General features: G+C 42.8%; 1 protein-coding gene across 10 annotated transcripts in view; it reads left to right on the top strand.

Moving 5' to 3' along the window:
* Nucleotides 1-22892, top strand: part of DLG2 (discs large MAGUK scaffold protein 2) — a 1355349-nt gene that overhangs the window by 186988 nt on the left and 1145469 nt on the right. For all 10 annotated transcript variants that reach the window (XM_067466492.1, XM_067466491.1, XM_067466494.1 and 7 more), the window contains exon 4: nucleotides 337-482. In XM_067466492.1, the coding sequence (XP_067322593.1) occupies nucleotides 337-482 (146 nt within the window). The remainder of the gene's footprint in view (nucleotides 1-336; nucleotides 483-22892) is intronic.

Here is a 22892-nt window from a genome sequence, read left to right as displayed (position 1 = left end):
CGAGTATGTTTACTCTGAGCCTTCATTCAGCCATGATTAGCCATGCATTATTCATAGATTCATGTAATATTTATGGAAAGATTAATACAATATTTTAAAAAGAAAAGGGGTTCTTTAAAAAATTCGCCCAGCATTATCGAATGGTAAGTTGTATGTCAGCAACATCTTGCTAGAAAGGAGCCAGTGTGCTTATGCAAACACAATGCCGTTTTCAACAAGCACTTCATGCATGCTGATTTTAAGTAAACAGTCTACAACCTCCGTATCTGGTATATCAAATATAGTCCTTTTCTTGGGGAAAAAATCCCACACACATTATTTCTCATTTACCTGCAGACATCCAAGAATTTTATGAGGTGACACTGCTAAACTCCCAGAAAACCTTCGAGCAGAAGATAGAAGAAACAAACCAGGTTGCTGAGAAATGGGAGAAGACTCAATCTTTAATAACAGACAACGAAAGTCAGCACAAAACCCCAGAGGTATGGTTGCGTTAATTAATGACAGTAGAATCTCGCTTTTCCAACCTTTGCTCATCCAACCTTCTGTATTATCCAACACAGTCTGCCTCCTGCTTGGATCCACAGCAGTTTCAATACATTCCAATGTTTCGGTGCTAAATTCGTAAATACAGTAATTACGACATAACGTTACCGTTATGAACTGCTTTTTCTGTTGATTTGTTGTGAAACATGATGTTTTGGTGTTTAATTTGTAAAATCATAATGTAATTTGATGTATAATTGGCTTTTCCTTAATCCCTCCTTATTATCCAACATTTTTGCTTATCCAACGTTCTGCCAGCTCATTTATATTGAATAAGTGAGACTCTACTATAGTGGATCATAAACAAATGAAGAAAGATTTATTGCACATGAAATAAGGAAATGGATCACTGTTTCTTGGGATCAATTGACTGAGGAATATTTTGTTACAGAGAAATGCTTGATTTCAATTGTAGTTCTGGGTAAAACTAAAAAATGCATTCAACAGGGAGAAATGTTAGGTATTGCACTGAGCAGAAAGAAATGAAATGCACAGATATAGAATGGCTTTGCAATCATACCTGTAAAAGAGCTCTAGGAGTTTTAGGACATTATCACACATCCTATAACCCAAGTTGCGGCTTCTTAACCCATGGGTGAAAGTGGATCCCGCATATAAACCGGCATGAGCACTACGGTCTGTGGAGGAGGCCCTCCTAGAATCATAGAATCAAAGAGTTGGAAGAGACCTCATGGGCCATCCAGTCCAACCCCCTGCCAAGAAGCAGGAATATTGCATTCAAATCACCCCTGACAAATGGCCATCCAGCCTCTGCTTAAAAGCTTCCAAAGAAGGAGCCTCCACCACACTCCGGGGCAGAGAGTTCCACTGCTGAACAGCTCTCACAGTCAGGAAGTTCTTCCTAATGTTCAGAGGGAATCTCCTCTCTTGTAGTTTGAAGCCATTGTTCCGTGTCCTAGTCTCCAAGGAAGCAGAAAACAAGCTTGCTCCCTCCTCCCTGTGGCTTCCTCTCACATATTTATACATGGCTATCATATCTCCTCTCAGCCTTCTCTTCTTCAGGCTAAACATGCCCAGTTCCCTAAGCCGCTCCTCATAGGGCTTGTTCTCCAGACCCTTGATCATTTTAGTCGCCCTCCTCTGGACACATTCCAGCTTGTCAATATCTCTCTTGAATTGTGGTGCCCAGAATTGGACACAGTATTCCAGATGTGGTCTAACCAAAGCAGAATAGAGGGGTAGCATTACTTCCTTAGATCTAGACACTATGCTCCTATTGATGCAGGCCAAAATCCCATTGGCTTTTTTTGCTGCCACATCACATTGTTGGCTCATGTTTAACTTGTTGTCCACGAGGACTCCAAGATCTTTTTCACACGTACTGCTCTCGAGCCAGGCGTCCCCCATTCTGTATCTTTGCATTTCATTTTTTCTGCCAAAGTGGAGTATCTTGCATTTGTCACTGTTGAACTTCATTTTGTTAGTTTTGGCCCATCTCTCTCATCTGTCAAGATCGTTTTGAATTCTGCTCCTGTCCTCTGGACTATTGGCTATCCCTCCCAATTTGGTGTCATCTGCAAACTTGATGATCATGCCTTCTAGCCCTTCATCTAAGTCATTAATAAAGATGTTGAACAGGACCGGGCCCAGGACGGAACCCTGCGGCACTCCGCTTGTCATTTCTTTTCAGGATGAAGAGGAAGCATTAGTGAGCACTCTCTGTGTTCGTCCTCTCGGTCCCACCCCGTCTCAAGTACGGCCGGTGGGAATGAGAGAGGGGGTCTGGTCTCTAAGGGAATTTCTGGCTTCAAGTGAGTTTAGCAGAGGCTAATCTGTTCATGGCAGGGGTTCTCAACCTTCCTCATGCTGCGACCCCTTAATACAATTCCTCATGCTGTGGTGATCCCCAACCCTAAAATTATTTTCCTTCCTACTTCGTAACTGTCATTTTGCTACTGTTATCAATCGTAATGTAAATATCTGATACGCAGGATGTATTCACTAGACCAAATTTGGCACAAATACCCAATACTCCCAAATTTGAATACTGGTGGGGTTGTGGTGGTGGTGGTGGTGGGGGGGGGTGTTGATTTTGTCATTTGGGAGTTGTGGTTGCTGGGATTTGTAGTTCACCTGCAATCAAAGAGAATTCTGAACTCTACCAATAATGGAATTGAACCAAACCTGGCACACAGAACTCCCATGGCAAACAGAAAATATTGGAAGGGTTTGGTGGCCATTGACCTTGAGTTTTGGAGTTGTAGTTCGCCTACATCCAGAGAGCACTGTGAACTCAAATGATGATGGATCTGGACCAAACTTGGCACGACTACTCAACATGCCCAAATGTGAACACTGGTGGAGTTTGGGGAAAATAGGCCTTGACATTTTGGGAGTTGTAGTTGCTGGGATTTGTAGTTCACCTACAATCAAAGAGCATTCTGAACCCCACCAACAACAGAATTGGACCAAACTTCCCACATAGAGCCCCCATGACCAACAGAAAATACTGTGTTTTCTGGTGGTCATTAGTGACCCCTCTGACATTCCCTCGTGACCCCTCCAGGGGTCCCGACCCCCAGGTTGAGAACCACTGGTTCATGGATTTCTGTTGAGAGTTCTCTGGACATTACTGCTTTGGATTTTCTGCAAGCTTTCTGAACATTGCTGTTTGCCATTTCATTTTGGCTTTTTTACCTTTGGACTTCAATCTATCTTATATTCATCATTCAATAAAAAGGATTGTATTCTTCCTAAACCAAGGTGTGGTATATTAATGGCAAGAGGGCCGTGCTTCCTGCTCTGGAGTGCAACAGGGTACAAGTATGGAAAATAAACAAATAAATAAACTTGTACATCTCCACAGCAGGGAGATGAAGGGGTATATTTAGTTCTCCACCAGTAGTATAGTTGATAATTGAGGCATAATAATGCCGTTAAGATAGAAAATGTATTATTCGGGCATCACTTGGATTTCCCTTCCACTTTCCAAACAAGATGCTCAAAGTATAGTCATTCTCCACATTTGCAATGTTGACTTTTACAGATTTGATTATTCACAGATTCTCCATGATTATTCTCTAGGAATCCCTAGATCAATGTTTCTCAACCTGTGAGTCCCCAGATGTTTTTGCCTTCAACTCCCAGAAATCCTAACAGCTGGTAAACTGGCTGGGATTTCCTGGAGTTGTAGGCCAAAACACCTGGAGACCCACAGGCTGAGAACCACTGCTCTAGATCCTCTAGTGTGACTGTGGTCAACTTCCACCAGTCAAGATGGAGGACCTAGAGATTTCTAGAGAGAACACCTCTACAGGAATCTCTAGGTCACCTGATCCAACTATATGATCAACATATAGCAGAAGATGACAATAGAGTCATATTAGAAGATCTAGACATTCTAGAGCCGCTCAGCCTTCTCTTCTTCAGGCTAAACATGCCCAGCTCCTTAAGCCGCTCCACAAGCCCTATGAGGAGCGGCTTAAGGAGCTAGGCATGTTTAGCCTGAAGAAGAGAAGGCTGAGAGGGGATATGATAGCCATGTATAAGTTTGTGAGAGGAAGCCTCAGGGAGGAGGGAGCAAGCTTGTTTTCTGCATCCTTGGAGACTAGGACGCGAAACAATGGCTTTAAACTACAAGAGAGGAAATTCCATCTGAACATGAGGAAGAACTTCCTGACTGTGAGAGCCGTTCAGCAGTGGAACTCTGCCCCGGAGTGTGGTGGAGGCTCCTTCTTTGGAAGCTTTTAAACAGGGGCTGGATGGCCATCTGTCAGGGGTGATTTGAATGCAACATTCCTGCTTCTCGGCATGGGGTTGGACTGGATGGCCCATGAGGTCTCTTCCAACTCTTTGCTTCTATGATTCTATGATTTCTCAACCTGTGAGTCCCCAGATGTTTTTGCCTCAACTTCCAGAAATCCTAACAGCTGGTAAACTGGCTGGGATTTCCTGGAGTTGTAGGCCAAAATACCTGGAGACCCACAGGTTGAGAACCAGTGCTCTAGATCCTCCAGTGTGACTCTATGGTCAACTTTCACCAGTCAAGACGGAGGAGAAAACACCTCTACAGGAATCTCTAGGTCATCTGATGCAACTATATGATCAACATATAGCAGAAGATGACAATAGAGTCATATTAGAAGACCTAGACATTCTAGAGAGTGCTCCTTCAGGTGAAAAAATAGCGGTTTTATTTGTGGAGGGCTGATTGTAATTTCCAAATGTTCCATCTTGTCTGCTTTTGGTCCTGAGTTGTGTTTTTGGAGAATATTGGTGTACTCAGTGGGCAGGTGACTACTTGCCCTAAGTGACCAGAAAACTAAGGTTGTCTGGGGCTCTCTATATTACTCTATGTGGGTTCCTCCTGTGTCCTCAAAGCATTTCAGGTCACGACAGATAAAAAAGATGAAGGAAGACAGTGCAGATCTAGAGTGCAGGTATAATATAATTCTTGACAGTCAGTTTCCAAGTGGCCTCTTATGTCCTGCACCAGCAGTACAGTGAAGCACTAACAAAAGGCAGCCCAATGGGAATCACTTCACAATGACATTAGAAGGGCATGAAGGATGGTTGCTAGGTTTGCAGATGTCAGCAGCAGCCAGTCCCAGTAGCGGCAGAGTGCAACTCATGTGGGGAGAAAGCAGTCTATTCCTCTTAGATGGCAGACTCTTAAGAAGAGCTTGTTCTCAGGTCAAACTATCAGAACTTGGAAAAAAATAACTTTGTAGATGACACTTTTCAAAATTCCTCATCCAGCATGGCTACTGAACACCTGACCTTCTGAAACACACATGGAGGTGGATCATGTTTCATTCATATATCACTGATTGTGCATCTTCAACTCCTCCTTTGCTCTGTTCTTCATTAGAAAGGGAGGCTTTGACTTGACAATTTGGCTCACCCTTCCCTGTGCTGGCAAATTGAACTCAAGGACAAGCCACGGCACATGATTAATATCCTATGTACTTTCACCTTCACTCCTTGCATAGAGATGAAAGAGGAATTTGTTGGGTTCACATTTGAATGCAAACCAACTATGTAAGTTTTAATGAAAACCAACTAATATCTCTTTATAAATGCATTTCTCCATATTTTGCAATGCAGATTTTCAAACAGGTTGAAAATGCATATAACAGAGGCAACTGCTCACAAAGTATGTATAGTTATAAAATGATATTAAATGCATTACATGAGATGCAATTGCTTGCATGCATATACTAGTTGTCCCCTGCCACACATGTGCCCAGTCTGTGCATATGTGCTTTGTGTGTGTATATGCGTGTGTATATATTTGTGCATATATACGTGTATTTGCATATATATATATGGTTTTGCGCATGCATTGTAATGTTTTCTTTTTTGCTTTTTAAGTCCCTTCTGCTGTCTTTTTCAGTGTTTTTATGAGTCAGGAGCAAGTTGCTTCTGGTGTGAGAGAATTGGCCGTGTACAAGGACGTTGCCCAGGGGATGCCCGGATGACTTGATGTTTTTATCATTCTTGTGGGAGGCTTCTCTCATGTCCCCGTATGAGGGGCTGGAGCTGATAGAGGGAGCTCATCTGCCTCTCCCCAGATTCGAACCTGCGACGTGTCGGTCTTCAATCCTGCCGGCATAGGGCTTTAACCCACTGCGCCACTGGGGGCTCCACTTGTTGCCCTGATAGGTGTATTGTGTCCAAATTTGGTCTCAATTCGTCCAGTGGTTTTTGAGTTATGTTAGTCCCACAAACAAACATTACATTTTTATTTATTTATTTAGATACATGATAGATAGATAGATAGATAGATAGATAGATAGATAGATGATAGATAGAAAATTACAATATGTACAAAATTACGTATATTGAGAAACTAAGGTAGACATGGAGAGTTGTGGATTTATGAAAGTAAGAAAGTGAGAGAAAATTAAATATATAGATTGGCATCTCTTTGTTTGAATGTCGAAGCTGCAATCTTTCTACTTTCTTCTTCTTTGATGGTTAGTTTTGCTAACCTTCTCTCATGTATCTGCCTCAGTGAGCTTTTTAAAAATCCCAACTTTTAGAATACATCTTCATTCCTGCCAACATGACTTTTTGCCATAAGAATAATTCCCACTACGCTGAAGTTATTCACCAGCAATTTAACATCCTCCAGATGGATTTGATTACAGCGAATCATAGAATCACAGAGTTGGAAGAGAACAAAAGGGCCATCCAGTCCAACATGCAATCAAACCATAAATGGGTCTAAGAAAACCTCTGAGCTGCACACTATTAATCACAGCCTTATGTTTCTCAATTATGCTTCAGTTTGGTTGCCTTCACCCTCTCTCCTTGATATCAGGCACTGATTCAACACAATGACACCTGCTTGCAATGATAATGAGAAATAGAATGGCATACAAATGCTAGGCTGATAAAAACACACTCCAAGTGGCCTGTTGGCTCCACTGAGATATTAAAGAAGACAGTTGATAATACTAAATGCAATGTTACATGATGTTGGAGGTTCCAACTCAAGGTCTGTCCTTTGCAGGTGACCTTCCAAGAAGGTAATTTTCAACGGGAAGCAAACAGCATTCCGCCCCCCGCCAACCAATCACTGATATATATTTTCTGTTTGTCATGGGAGTTCTGTGTGCCATATTTGGTTCAATTCCATCATTGGTGGAGTTCAGAATGCTCTTTGATTGTAGGTGAATTATACATCCCAGTAACTACAACTCATATATGTCAAGGTCTATTTTCCCCCAAGAGCGCCTCAAGAGCGCCCCTGGGCAAAATCAACTATACTGCAAATGCTTACTTTGTGTAATGGGTTGAGCTGCCCCTGCAAGTAGATATGGAAAGTAGAATTGTAAGAGACCACAAAGGACATCAAGTCCAATATCCTGCTATACAAGAATATACAATCCAAGTGCTCCCAACCTATGGCTAGCCAATCTCTGTTGAACACCCTCCAAAGATGGAGAGTCCAACAAAATTTGAGGCACTATATCTCAATGTTGACCAGTTCTTCCCATCAGAAACCCCTTCCTAATGTTTAAGTAGAATCTTTTCCATGTTGATTGGAGATGGTAGAAGCTGTAATCCAACATATTTGGATGACCCCAGATTAGGGAAGGCTCAGTTACATTCAATCTCTACCTGATTTTCCCTAATTCCCACCACCCAACCATATCCTTTTTCAATTGGTCTCCCCCTCACATTTTTAAAACAAATATATTTAACACAATTCTTCACTACAAGGTCTATCGCAGTGGTTCTTTACCTGTGGGTCATGGACCACTAGTGGTCCCCAAGAACTAAAATATGATCCATGGCCTTACTGTTACTACATCATTGCAATGGGAGTGACTCATGTCATGAAATCCTCTTATAGTGCTGAGGCAATGGGGATGTCGGAAGGGGAGAGGCTGCCTACCCATGCCTACCCTGGTTCCGTCTTTCACTGTTAAAAGCCTTGGGGTTGTGTTGGACTCATCAGTGATGATGGAGGCCCAGATCACTGCCATAAGTAAGCAGGCCTTTTTTCATCTTCGCCAGGCAGGGAAATTGGCATCCTACCTTTCGGTAGAAGCATTGGCAACGGTAATCCACGCAACAGTCACCACTACGTTGGACTATTGCAATGCCTTATATGCCGGCCTTCCGAAGTCAACAACTCAGAAGATTCGAATGGTCCAAAATGCGGTGGCCAGGCTGCTAGCAGGATCATCTATAAGATCCTATATTACACCGATCCTGCAACAACTGCATTGGCTACCAATAGAACATTGGATCTCTTACCAAGATACTGATCCTGACATTTAGAGCTCAAAATGGCCAAGGACCTTTATATCTTAGGGACCCCCTCATTCCTTTTTCCCATCAGTGGTTACCTCGATCCACCGAAGAAAATCTCCTATACCTTCCGGGCCCTAGGGAGGTACACCTGGAAGCTACAAGGCGTAGAGCTTTTTCGACCTATGCTCCAATTCTGTGGAACTCATTGCCTCCATACATTAGAGCAATGTCGGAGTTGCGACCTTTTGTAAAGGCATTCAAGACTTGGCTGTTTGGTTGTGCATTTAAGTAAAGTGATCGGATCTAATTTGTCAAATAGTCACTGTTGTATGTTTTTTATGTTGTATGTTTTTATATTATGTAAATGCTATTTTAAATTGTAAGTCGCTCCGAGCACCTTGGTGGAGAGTGACTAATTAAGAAATAAAGTGAAGTGAAGTGAAGTGACAACAAGCCTCCTGGCTGCTGCTTCTTCACCTCCTCCCTCCCTCCTCCTGGGCGAAGTCATTCCATGTGGTGCCTGAAAGTGGAGGCACCTCAGTGCCTTCGTTTTTAGGCCTATTCCTGGACTTATTTGGGGTGGATCCAGAAAATTGCATTGGATAGACCACATCAGCTCTAGTTTTGACAAAGACAGCGCTTCCATACTGTGCATGTGGTCTTTCCGCTACTAAGACCATTCCTGGAACTTTGGGTCGTTTCTGTTGTTCATCCCTGTGTGTTTCTTGGACACACAGCACATCACATTTCATATCTCGGCACAGTTCATAGAGCAGTTGCTCTTTGGCAGCTGACATGCCTTCGATGTTGATTGAGATTATTGTCATGGTTGGTCCTGAAAACGTTCGTTCGTTGTTTTGCTTGCTTGCTTGCACTGCTTAGCCGGTATTGCACCACCTGACATCCGCCTGGAAGTAGCAGCCATTAGTGAAAGGACCAAGGCAGAGACATCTCCAGCTCATTCCCTGTTTGGGTATCAGCCAGCATGTCAACGACTTAAATCTAGAAATAGTTTTCTAAGATCTACAGACACACTCGCTGGAACACCTCAGCAAGCGAGATTCCAAAAGTGGCAGGCTCAAACCCAGCACCTCAACCAATGGCTGATACCAAATGAGAGACTCCCTCCTGGGCACACAGAAGACTGGGCGACTTGGAAGGCACTGAACAGACTGCGCTCTGGCACCACAAGATGCAGAGCCAACCTTGAGAAATGGGGCTACAAAGTGGAATCCACGAAATGCGAGTGTGGAGAAGAGCAAACCACTGACCACCTGCTGCAATGCAACCTGAGCCCTGCCACATGCACAATGGAGGACCTTCTTGCAGCAACACCGGAAGCACTCCAAGTGGCCAGATACTGGTCAAAGGACATTTAACCAACTACCAAACTCACAAGTTTTGTATTTGTCTGTTTGTTTGCTTTGTTCTGTTAGAAATATAAGATAATGGACTGGTTGCTCTGACACGACAAATAAAATAAATATCAGCTCTAGATTATTAAATATGGTTTTCTGTGGGTGAGCAGATGGTGACTACTGGGTGGCATATGTTCTGTATCAGAAACTAGAGCTGATGTGGTCTATCCAATGCAATTTTCTGAATAAGCACTCCAAATAACCAAACTGAATCTGAAGTTGAGCAAAAACTGATTTGTAAACTTTTTGGTACTAACGTTGGAGTGTGATCCCTGGCCAAAACAAGGTTGAGGACCACTGGTCTATCACGTAACACACAGTTTATTCAGAGATAATTTTTTTCAGGTACTATAAAAATTCCTGAGGTTTTGTCTGTGGGTGAGATGGCGATGGAGGAGAAAGAACATATTCTTTTATCCCCCCCACTTTTTCTATGAAATAAGAACGAAATGAAAATGGTCACAGAAATTAGAAAATCAAGCTTCCCCTAATATAGTCATTATTATAAATTAATATTTTATGTCTCCCCCTTAGTAAAAGAAATTAATAGAAAACAATTTGTTCAGCACGAGGTGTATCTTTTCTCTTTAGATTTACTGAGCTTCTGTGCTGATTTCTATGCTTTTTATTAAAAGACTCCACACTTGGTGCCATTTTGAACCTCAACTTCATTAGCCGGAGTTCTGAAGCTACGGATTTTTAGTCAGTAATGTTCTTGCCCTTTGTTATTGAAGAAGAAAATTGAGGTGAAAGAAAGGAACTTGTTACTGTCACTCTTTAGAGACGAGGTTGGAAATTGCAGGCCTGGATCCGCTTGTATTATAACACAAATAGACTATTAATGTGGCAGTAGCTGCTTGCTTGGATACGTCTTTCACGGAAAGCTTTTGCTCGATATTGAATGAAAATCTACCATGGTAGCAGTTATTAAACCAATTGCATGATTAACTGTTTCACAGAAGGCCTATTCAGGTGTTAGAGACTATACACACTAATCCTGTTCCCTTCCCAGTTATCCTCTACAGACTCACTTATTTAATTCTTACATGCAAGAACAAATCATTTCGAAAGTGTTTTTCTGCCCCTGAGAGCTTTGGAGCATTTTTTCAATGATTTTTCACATCTTGGAAACTTAAAAAATCATCTGCGCAAAAGAATTGTGCAATGACCCACAAGACCACTTCCAATTCTGTGATTCTATGAAAAAATAACAGTTTTGTACTGGAATCATTGGCTTATATCTTGTCTCTGAGGCTATGATGTGTAACTCTATGTTGATGAAGTTATGTTGCTCACGCAGTATGCAGCCACGCTAGTGAATTGCAATGAGGCACAGTGTAGCACCGGGTGAGAAATTTCATTATCTTGCCAACACATTGTGCACTGAGATGTGTTGCAAGTCAAGATATGTTGTGCATCATAAAATGTTGTGCATCAGGACAAAATGTGCAACAGGACTCATGGTGCATTGGGACATTGGGCTACTACCTCCAATGGTGCTCTTGGCATACTTATATCTCCCATCCGCTGCTAGAACCAGAGAATCCCAGAGTTGGAAGAAACCATAGGGGCCATCTGGTCCAACTCGATTCCACCATGCAGGAACAGTCAAAGTATGAACGTTGAACAAAGGTGAAAGTCAACTTTACATAGTGTGTTCCTGTTGTAGCTCAGCCAGCTGCTGATGATGAGGGGTTTGGGGGTGCAGGGCCTGATGGTTCTGGGGGTGCTCAGACAGAGGGGATGTTGGAACAGGATGGTTCCCCGCAGGCCTGTAGCCGGGTTGAACCCCTAACCCCCTCCCCCCAAAATTTTTCAGGTTAAAAAAAAGAACTCGTTTACTCATGAATTTTAACTGGTTAACCAAATCCCCATGCTAAGTCTATGAGATGCAAAAAGTTAAGAGTCCCTCCAGAACTGCAAGTGTGCTGGTACAGCTGTACCAGTAGCTCCAATTCTGTTTGCTTTGCATTTAATGTTTGTTTGCAATTCCAGGCTTGGGATTTTGCAGCAGGGTGGCTTCCGGTTATAGGCTGCATTCATAGGGTAAGCCACCTGTCAATTATAGTTAGGTTCCCAGGTCCCACCCCTTTTTGAGTTTTGGAGGGAATAGGAGCCTTTTTGAGTCAATTCTCACAGAGAAGCCTTTTGCACAGGGCATAAAATGAAGTAGCTCCTGTAGAAAGCTTCATCTTCTACGGCTTAGCCGGGGAGATATACAGCCTACAGCCTGACTGGAGTTATACAGCCTTACAGCTCCTTCGCTGAGGGACTTCAGCCAGCCATCACAGCAACCTGAACTCCTTCTTTTTCCCTGGAAGTCTACAAAGCTCTGCTTGGTAAGGGTCTCTCACGGAAGCCAGACGCAGTTGGTACCGGGTGCAGGGGCTCCACGCCAACAAAGGCAAGTACAGACTGCCCAGATTAGATGTTAAGCATTTCCCCATTAGTTAGTTACAGTTAAGAAGATAGTGCCTGTTCCCAGTGAACAAGATTGCAGGAGCCTATAGACTATTAAGAAAGTTTTAAAGTACCTGTTTGTTTTCATCAATAAAGAACTTTGTTGGCCTTACTTTAAGCATTCTAAAGACTTTGTTTGTGGAGAGATCCAAGGGCCTTTAATCTGAGGCAGCCCTGGCGTCCTGTTGGGCACACAAAATTTATGTCCTGTCTACAGTCATATGCACAGGCCCAGCGTGCGACAGCACAGCAAGCACTATCTCAAGCAAATATTGACAATTTATTCACACTGTCATTACTTGCAGAAATAGCCAATGTAGTGAAGAAGCCAAGTTGGGGGGGGGGGGGAATGTTGAATGCTCTCATTAAGGAGGCCAGACTTGGCGGAGGTGGTTGACAGGGGCGGAGCTGCAGGCTATTGAAGGCTGCTCTACCCCTGCTGTGCTCTTTGCTTCAGCGTGAGCTAGGAGGAAGGTTTCAACCCCCCCCCCCCCGAAATTTTCAACCGCTCCCAAAAAAATTTTCTGGCTACGGCCCTGGTTCCCCGGTTGGGAGAATGGAGTGGGGGTTGGAGTCAGATGTTGTTCCTCTGTGTGAAAATGAAACTGTTTTAGAAGCAGACAGGCAGGCAAGGTAGGATAGCATGAGTTCATCTGAAGAAGGGGGTTTAGACAGATACTCAAGGCTGCTCCTGCATGGGAAGAAATCCAGGTGCAAGCAGAGCCATGGGAAAGAGAATTGGAGACAGGCCTCTCAAGGTCAATGGAATGCCTTCATGCACTGCAGTCCTTAAATTAGGGAAAGGAAACTGTTAGATTTTTAGATCAAGCAATGTCGCACATGGAGTGAGAAACTCCTGCCTTGTTCCTGGTCATGTTTTAGCTTCAGGCCAAGTTTCCTAGTCAAGTTCTGTTGTGCAGCAAGCGGATCTTAGCCACATCCCATGCACAAGACTCACAGATAAGAGTAGAAATGTACAAAAAACATCTTTACTCGTAATAGCAGAGATAAAATACAAACTTGCAATGTTGCATACAAAAACAAACAGTGCAAGAAACTTACATAGTCTTTGTAAGCAACATAAAATAAAGTATCTTCATCTTAAGTCTTAAGTGATGTGGCGGCAAAAAAAGTCAATGGGATTTTGGCCTGCATCAATAGGAGCATAGTGTCTAGATCTAGGGAAGTAATGCTACCCCTCTATTCCACTTTGGTTAGACCACACCTGGAATATTGTGTTCAATTCTGGGCACCACAATTCAAGAGAGATACTGATAAGCTGGAATGTATCCAGAGGAGGGCGACTAAAATGATCAAGGGTCTGGAGAACAAGTCCTATGAGGAGCGGCTTAAGGAGCTGGGCATGTTTAGCCTGAAGAAGAGAAGGCTGAGAGGAGATATGATAGCCATGTATAAATATGTGAGAGGAAGCCACAGGGAGGAGGGCGCAAGCTTGTTTTCTGCGTTCCTGGAGACTAGGACACGAAACAATGGCTTCAAACTACAAGAAAGGAGATTCCATCTGAACATGAGGAAGAACTTCCTGACTGTGAAAGCTGTTCAGCAGTGGAACTCTCTGCCCCGGAGTGTGGTGGAGGCTCCTTCTTTGGAAGCTTTTAAACAGAGGGTGGATGACCATCTGTCAGGGGTGATTTGAATGCAACATTCCTGCTTCTTGGCAGGGGGTTGGACTGGATGGCCCATGAGGTCTCTTCCTACTCTGTGATTCTATGATTCTATTATCTATGATTCTATGAAGTCAAATGAGAAAGCATAACATAAATCTTGAGCAAACAGCTATTCCACCATAGCCTCCTTTAGAGCAGCAAAACAGCTTCTCTCCAACCTGCTCCTCAGAGCAGAGCCTTTGAGCATAGATCTCCTCAGAGAAAGAGCTCTCCAGAACTGTATTCTAAAAACCCATACAGTTATACCCTATTGGGTGTGGTCCAAGATTGCTGGTTGACCTACATTACCAGCTGTACATAATAATTGCCATCATAAGGTTTTCCTTCAACACACCACACACACACACACACACACACACACTTGGTTCTGCTACAACTTTATGTAACAAGTTCTGCTACCAGTGTTGGGGATTTACCTATGGATTCAAGCTTTTGTTTTGTTCCTTGTTTTTTTAAAAAAAATTAATGTTCAAGCTTTAACCCTTGTATTGGAAATTTATCTTTTGCTTATTGGGACTTGTTCTTTCTACATATATTTGGATTTTTACTCTTTTATTTCCTCAAGGTGCTTTTGGCCTTTTCTTCTATGTGATTTATCAATAAACTGTTTATTATCACGTTTGGCTTCCAAGTGAGCGCTTAGAGCAAGGTGAACTCTTCCTAGTGAATGCTTAGAGCAAGGTGCAACAGTTCCTACATGGCAGGGGGTTGGATGGACATCCTTTGTGGTCTCTTCCAACTCTGTGATTCTATGTAACTTCTCAACTGGGTGACAGCCACTATATTTTGCACAGAAAGCAGTGCCTTCTTAAAAACTAAGTCCACTATTTTCTGCACAAAAAATTGTATGGAAAAACTCATTGGCATTTAACCATTTTGAATGGGCTGTCTTGATGTGTTGAGGTGAGAAAATGTGTAAATAAAGTATTATCCCCATACTTCCAGAGCTGTTATATGCAGCTTCACTTACCTGTATCTGACAAAATATGTCCTGTCTTGAAATTTTCTATGTCTTCCAGATGCCTCTATAGGGTGCTTCTGCCAGATGCAGAATCATCATGGAGGACCTAACAAAATATTTTTTTTAGAAGATACTTCTTTAGGATTTTCTAGGTCCTCCATAGATGCTATGGTAAGTTCTTGTGGAAACAAACTATAGAGCCATTTGGAGGACCTAGAAAACACTTATAGTGGACATATTAAATTCAGCAGGTTTGCTATTATCCATAGTTACCATTTTAAGTTCCAAAACACATCTCTCACTATATGGGAATCATATTGTGTTATTTTCTGTTTTCCTTGTGTATGGAGCAACTTTCTCAAATGGGAAAAAGCCCTGTAGGTGCAGAGGATCTTTGCAGAATCCAGAATCCTGATTGTTCAAGGATTCAGATCTTGCAGATAGCCTCCATGTATAGAGAAGCTCTCCTCCTCAGAAAGTAAAGGTAGTGCTAGAAATGTGCAAGGAGCAGAAGGGGATAGCCTGGCCGCTACATTGCATATTTAATCTATAACATCTGAATGTCAGGAAATAATGTCCGACTTCTCTTTGGAGGGAAGGATAGTTGAGGCAAAGATGAAGTACTTTGGCCACATCATGAGAAGAAAGGAAAGCTTAGAGAAGACAATGATGCTGGGGAGAATGGAAGGAAAAAGGAAGAGGGGCCAATCCAGTGACTGGATTGACCTTGAAGGAGCTGGGGGTGGTGACGACCAACAGGGAGCTCTTGCATGGGTTGGTCCATGAGGTCACGAAGAGTCAGAAATGGCTGAATGAATGAACAACAACAACAACAACAACAACTGAATGAGGCCATATGGAGACCTACTAGAGCAGGGATGAGGGGCAAAATTCTACCTTCTGACTGCTATCAGATCACGTCTCCCATCAGCCTTAGTCAATGGGGAGGTATGCTGGGAGTTGCAATCCAAAAATATCTGCAGTACAGCATTTTGACCACCCTTTGTTCTAGAGTAGTGCTTCCCAACCTTTGGTTCTCTGGTTATTTTGGAATTCAGCTCCCATAATTTCTAACAGTTGATAAGCTGGCTGGGATTTCTGGGAGCTGAAGTCCAAAGCAACTGGAGGACCAAAGATTGGGAACCACTGATCTAGAGGAATTGTCCCTCAGCCCCTAACAATGAAACAGCACACCCAAGACAACATGCTAGCTTCCATTCTTCTCCAATGCCTTTTTGTTATTCTCCTCCAGGGATCGGCCACCTGAGGAAACTGTCTCCCTCCTCCTAATGTCAGCAGCTGGTGATCCTCTGCCTTTTATACAATTTGCACAGCACTCACCAAAGCAGGCTTTATAAAATGCATTAAATACATGCTTCTATTGCCTCTTGTCTTGGGACTGCCTACCCATCCTCCGCACCCCATTATTACAAACATTGCAATTACTCCTTCCTCCTTAGCTCAACTGCCTGCTTCTTAGAAGGCAGCAGTAATAAAAACCCTCCATTTAAGAATTGTTCTGCCTTGAATAGTAATCAAACTCCTCATCTATTTCACATCAGCAGCCTGCCTGGAGTACCTGAGGCCATTTAGGGAAGCAGATTTAGGAGAGTGGAAATCCCAGCGCAGAGGAAGTCAAAGTGGTGAAGTGGTTAAGGTGTTGGGTTAGGACTCCCGCGGACCAGGGTTCAGTCAAGGAAAGCTGCTGAGTTACATTGGTCAGCTAACATATGTTCAACTTAAGGGCAAGGAACTGTTAACCCTCCAAAGAAATCTTGCCTTTAACCCTAGAATAGAGTAGCCATAGGGTTGTTGTAGGTTTTTTTCGGGCTATATGGCCATGTTCTAGAGGCATTCTCTCCTGACGTTTCACCTGCATCTATGGCAAGCATCCTCAGAGGTAGTGAGGTCTGTTGGAACTAGGAAAAAAGGTTTATATATCTGTGGAATGACCAGGGTGGGACAAAGGACTCTTGTCTGTTGGAGCTAGGTGTGAATGTTTGAACTGACCACCTTGATTAGCATTTGCTGGCCTAGCAATGCCTGGGGCAATCTTTTGTTGAGAGGTGATTAGATGTCCCAGATTGTTTCCTCTCTGTTGTTTTGCTGTTGGAATTTTAGAGTTTTTTTTAAAATACTGGTAGCCAGATTTTGTTCATTTTCATGGTTTTCTCCTTTCTGTTGAAATTGTCCACATGCTTGTGGATTTCAATGGCTTCTCTGCATAGTCTGACATGGTGGTTGTTAGAGTGGTCCAGCATTTCTGTGTTCTCAAATAAAATGCTGTGTCCAAGGATGGTAAAATATCAAAACATCCAGGCGTCCCCTTGGCAACTTCCTTGCAGATGGCAAATTCTCTCACACCAGAAGTGACGTGCAGTTTCTCAAGTCGCTCCTGACACACACATACGCAAACAAACAAACACACCCAAAAAGACACTAAATTTTGACAAGAAAATATTGTGGCATGTTCACCTGAGGGCCTCCACAAGTCAGAAACAACTTGAAAGCACACAACCAAAATAAGGCTGTCAGATTTACACTGAAATATCAGTGGTCTGAGTCCCTGCCCTAAAAGCTGAACCAACTCAATGCTACAATTGATCTGGATGAAAGGAATACGTAAACAGGGGGCTACTAGAACATGTTTTGGACCCAAATAAATAGATTAATTCTTATACTCCAAGGGATATCTCTTTCACGCCGCACAATGATACCACTTTAACTGTAATGGCTTCATTCTGCAGAATCTTGTGATGAGCGACCACAACAATAACAACAACTTGGAGTCACACTGGAGCATTGCAGCGCACCCAAATACCTGGGAATCACTCTGGACTATGCTCTGACCTACAAGAAGCACTGCCTGAATATCAAGCAAAACGTGGGTGCTAGAAACAATATCATACGAAAGCTGACTGGCACAGCCTGGGGATCACAACCAGATACAGTGGAGACATCTGTCCTTGCGCTATGCTACTCTGCTGCTGAGAACGCATGCCCAGTGTGGAACACATCTCACCACACTAAAACAGTGGATGTGGCTCTTAATGAGACATGCCGCATTATCACGGGGTGTCTGCGCCCTACACCACTGGAGAAATTACACTGTTTAGCCGGTATTGCACCACCTGACATCTGCCAGGAAGTGGCAGCTAATAGTGAAAGGACCAAGGCAGAGACATCTCCAGCTCATCCCTTGTTTGGGTATCAGCCAGCACATCAACAACTTAAATCAAGAAATAGTTTTCTAAGATCTACAGAGACACTCACTGGAACACCTCAGCAAGTGAGAGTCCAAAAATGGCAGGTTCAAACCCAGAACCTCAATCAATGGCTGACACCAAATGAGAGACTCCCCCCTGGGCACACAGGAAACTGGGCGACTTGGAAGGCGCTGAACAGACTGCGCTCTGGCACCACGAGATGCAGAGCCAACCTCAAGAAATGGGGCTACAAAGTGGAATCCACGACATGCGAGTATGGAGAAGAGCAAACCACTGACCACCTGCTGCAATGCAACCTAAGCCTCGCCACATGCACAATGGAGGACCTTCTTGCGGCAACACCAGAGGCACTCCAAGTGGCCAGCTACTGGTCAAAGGACGTTTAATCAACTACCAAGCTTGCAAACTCTGTTTTGTCTGTTTTTTAAAAATTGTTAAAAATGTAATACAATTGTCTGGTTGATACTGGCACAATAAATAAATACTTGGAGGAATGAATGAACCACAGATATCACTATACACACACACAATATAGTTTCCCCAAACATCTTCCCCCTGAAATGTATTCCTTAATTTGTTCAAAAGCAGAAGCAGGTCATGTTCACTCATTTGATTTGGTAATCCATTACCGAAGAATCCCTGTTTCATTCTAATCTTTCCAGATCACTGGCTTATTCCTTGTGCATAATAATAAATAGCATGAGATGGCTGAGAGGAAATATGTATCCTAGTCGTGTTTCTGTACAGATGCTAGACCTGCCTGATTGCAATCATTTCATACAATACGCTCTCCTTTTTACTTGAATAGCATTATATCAAGATCTAAACAGGGGCAATCTTCATATAAAACGAATTATTCTAAGTACATGATGTTGATAGGGGCCATACTAAAAAATTGCAATCATCACCACCTCATTAAATCCACATTTATCTTAAGACATATCTCTAAATGTATGCTCTGTTTTGCTAATATTATCTACTTTAAAGTTATTTGGTACATAAATATTTAAGAGTTACAAATTTCAAAGCCATTTCACTAAATAGGGTTGTAAACAGAGGTCATTTGGGATATAACAAATTATTTAAAAGTTGCAGGCTAATGGATTTGCTAGTTCTTCAATGAGGCTATTTAGTTCCATAAATGATGTTTTAATTGTAAGTGTCTCTGAGCTTTGTCTCAGTACCAAAATGGGAAAGATATTCATTCTCTCAAATAACTACAAGTAATATCCGGGAATCCTTGAAGATTGTGCTGGAAGCTGCATTACATTAAGTCAGGTCAATGGTTGATCTATTTTGGAATGGTCTACAGTGAATTATGGCTGAGTTTTAGGCCAAGATCTAACTGGAGAGAATGAGATTGAACCTAGGAACTTCTGTAAGGAAAGCGAGACTTAGAAGACTGCATCTTGTCCCTCTCCTGAGTAGACCATTCTATTAATTAGTCAATAGATCAAGCATCAGAAAAGTGTGACCTGCAAGCCACATGCAAATCCCTTGGAAACCCCTATTATTTATTTATTTAATTAGTGCCATCATTGTACATGGCACTTGACAAGTTAAAGAACAACAAAACAGTTCCCCCAGGCTTACAATCTAATTGAGACATGACAGAAGGAAAGGACGGTGGCAGTGTGGAGGAGAATTAAGTCCAGCAAATGGTGGAGCTGTGACTACTTCTTCTTTCCTCTCTCCATAAGCCAGAGTAGTGGCATTGGCTTCTGGGCTTAGGAATGGCAGAGCGGTGCCTGTCTCTTTTTCTCTTCCTCTGAGGTCAAAACAATGGCAGTTAGGATGAATGGAGAGACCTTTCTGTGCTTCTGGGCCTGGGCATGTTGGAACCGGGCTTTTCTTCTCTCCCTCCATGGCCAGGGCACTGACAATTGAGATAGAACAATAGAATCATAGGATTGGAAGAGGCCTCATGGGCCATCCAGTCCAACCCCCTGCCAAGAAGCAGGAAAATTGCATGAAAAGCACTCTCAACAGATGGCCATCCAGCCTCTGCTTTAAAGCCTCAAAAGAAAGAGCCTCCACCACATTTCAGGGCAGAGAGTTCCACTCCTGAACAGCTCTCACAGTTAGGAAATTCTTCCTCATGTTCAGGTGGAATCTCCTTTCCTGTAGTTTGAAGCCATCGTTCCACATCCTAGTCTCCAGGACAGTGCTGCTAACTCCTATGATAATGGGTCAGTGAATCACTTTTTGGCTTTTGAGCAACACTAAGTGAGCTATCTGATATGACCCTGTTTTGAGCATCTGATTCAGAACCTTGGACAGTTCCCTTTAAGTCTGAACTAAAACCTGAAATGGATTCACAGCTCTGCTGACATGGGAGTCACCAAATGCCACTGAACTGAAAGTAATTCGTGCTCAGACTATTTATCCATCTAGCACAGTACAGTTCAGTCTGATCTCCAACTGCTCCTTTGAAATTGTGACCTGAGCCTTTAAAAAACCCTTGGAGATGCTAAGAACTGAACCCAGGATGTTCTATGTGCAAAGCATGTGCTCTTCCAGTGATCTGTGGGACCTCCTACCACATTCCTCAACATGTTGCTTAGCCTTTCTACCATAAATGTTGTAACACAGTGACAGCTGGCGTTAGGGTGTCATGCTCTTTCCTCTTTTTGCTCACCTTGTTCTCAGCCTTGATAGAATGCTGAGCCCTCACGTACGCATCATTTTCACTCATTCAATGCCTTTCCAGAAAGTATGGTTATGTTTTAAGGGTAAAAAGATACAGAAAAGCAGAAAGGATGGTAAGTTTAAGCCAACAGAATGTTAAAGAAAAATGCAGAACTCTTTATTTTTTGTTCGGCCAAGCTTAAAGCCAGTTTGTGGCATAAATTGTATACATTTCATGGTGAAACTTGTTATCTTGGGCAAATAGCATATTGGGTTAACTGGATTTTAGTGGGATCATAATGAGAAAGGAATATGCTATTTCATTAGTTCTGGTGTAGAACCTGACAGTTCCCCTGACTCCATTGCTGCTGATAAGTTAATTACAATTGGAGAGAGCATAGTAGTGTATTTCCTCTGTCTCCACATTTCTAAAAATCTAGAAGAGTGATGGGATGACTAGAGCAATGGGTAGAGGAAAGCTTTGCTCTAATATTCAAATGTTCTTGCTTTGGTTCAGCTTCAGGAAGTCCTAGCCAGGTTAGAAATAACCAAGGATTCTGGGAGCTGAAGCCTAAAATATATGGAGGGCCAAAGTTTGGGTACCACTGCCCTAGTCAGCAAATCCTAAAATCCTGCAGATAGCATGGACATTGGTACTCCATAACTCCCATATTAATAAGGTGATAAAATTGCTAAATCTGATTTTAGAGGATAAGGTTCAGGATTTTGGACAGACCCTTAAAATGGCAATAAAACCCAAATCAGATCCACAACTCTACTGATATCGAAGCCACAGTTGATGGATAGACATGATTAAACACCATCCTAGCTGGGGTATCTTGGACTTTAGTCAAAACAGGTAATTTTTCTGGTGGTTTGCATTAATGAAAAGGACTGATGTATCTCCAAAGATAAGGAGTTCAAAAATGGAGGGGTGTCAAGAGTTGAGAAGGCCCTAAGATCAATGCATTTGTGAGCATTCAAAGGTCCACATGCAGAATCGTCTCCAAAGGTCTCAATACCCAGACCAATATAAAGTAGGAGAAGCTCTCTAAGAACATAGATCACCCCCTCCATGAATGCGCATGCCCAGTGTGGAATACTGTTGTGGCTCAGCTGGAGCCTCAGGCAGAAGATGATGGGATTCAGATTCATGAAGATGTTCCTGTTGTTTTTGAAGATGAATCTGAGGAGATTCAGTTTCCCATGGCAAGGAATGTTTCAGATGTTCTGATGTTAGTGAAACTAGCCAGGTGCAGATTGAGGAGGATGGCTCCCAGCCTGACGATTCTCAGGCGCTTAACGAGCTATCTGACCTTGAGAGCTATGAAGATCTAGATAGGGAGGATCGCTTACAATTCAAAGTTCGCCGCAGTGTGAGGCTTGCTAACAAGAGGGAGGTTAGGGGTCAACAGAATGTGTTCATGCTGGGAAAGTATATTAAATAGGGTGTTTGAAGGCAAATCTTTGTCAGTGCAACTTCTGCGAACAACCTGGTAACTTCTTTGGATTGCCTTGGCTTTTGGGCAATGTTCTTGGTTTCCTGGGACTCTGTCTTACTGTCATGGAATCTTGTTTGATTGATGTTCTTTGGATTATGCTTCCTGCTGTTTGCTATTGAACTTTTGAAACTTACTTTTGCATTTAAGACTTTTCTTTTCTTCAATAAACTACACAATCTTCAGCCTTTGTGTGGTTTGGTGTTTGGAGCAAGGTGACTCTACTCTGAGCTGTGACAAATACATCTTACCATGTTAAAACAGTGGATGTGGCTCTTAATGAGACATGCCGCATTATCACAGAATGCCTACATCCTACACCGCTGGAGAAATTATATTGTTTAGCCAGTATTGCAACACCTGACATGTGTTGGGATGTATCAACCAGCAATGAAAGGACCAAGGCAGTGACATCTCCAACCCATTTTCTGTTCGGATATCAGCCAGCATGCCAACAATTTAAATCAAGAAAAAGCTTCCTAAGACCTACAGAGAAACCTGCAGGAACACCTGAGCAAGCGAGAGTCCAAAGGTGGCAGGTTAAAACCCTGAACTTCAATCCATGGCTGATACCAGATGAGAAACTCCCTCTTGGACACACAGAAGGCTCTGAACAGACTGCACTCTGGCACGACGAGATGCAAAGCCAACCTTAAGAAATGGGGCTACAAAGTGGAGTCCACAACATGCAAGTGTGGAGAAGAGCAACCTTAGCCCTGCACATGCAAAATGGAGGA

This window comes from Anolis sagrei, chromosome 3 (assembly GCF_037176765.1).
Source record: "Anolis sagrei isolate rAnoSag1 chromosome 3, rAnoSag1.mat, whole genome shotgun sequence".
NCBI classification, from domain to species: Eukaryota; Metazoa; Chordata; class Lepidosauria; order Squamata; family Dactyloidae; genus Anolis; species Anolis sagrei.
This window is presented reverse-complemented; position numbering and strand designations above follow the sequence as displayed.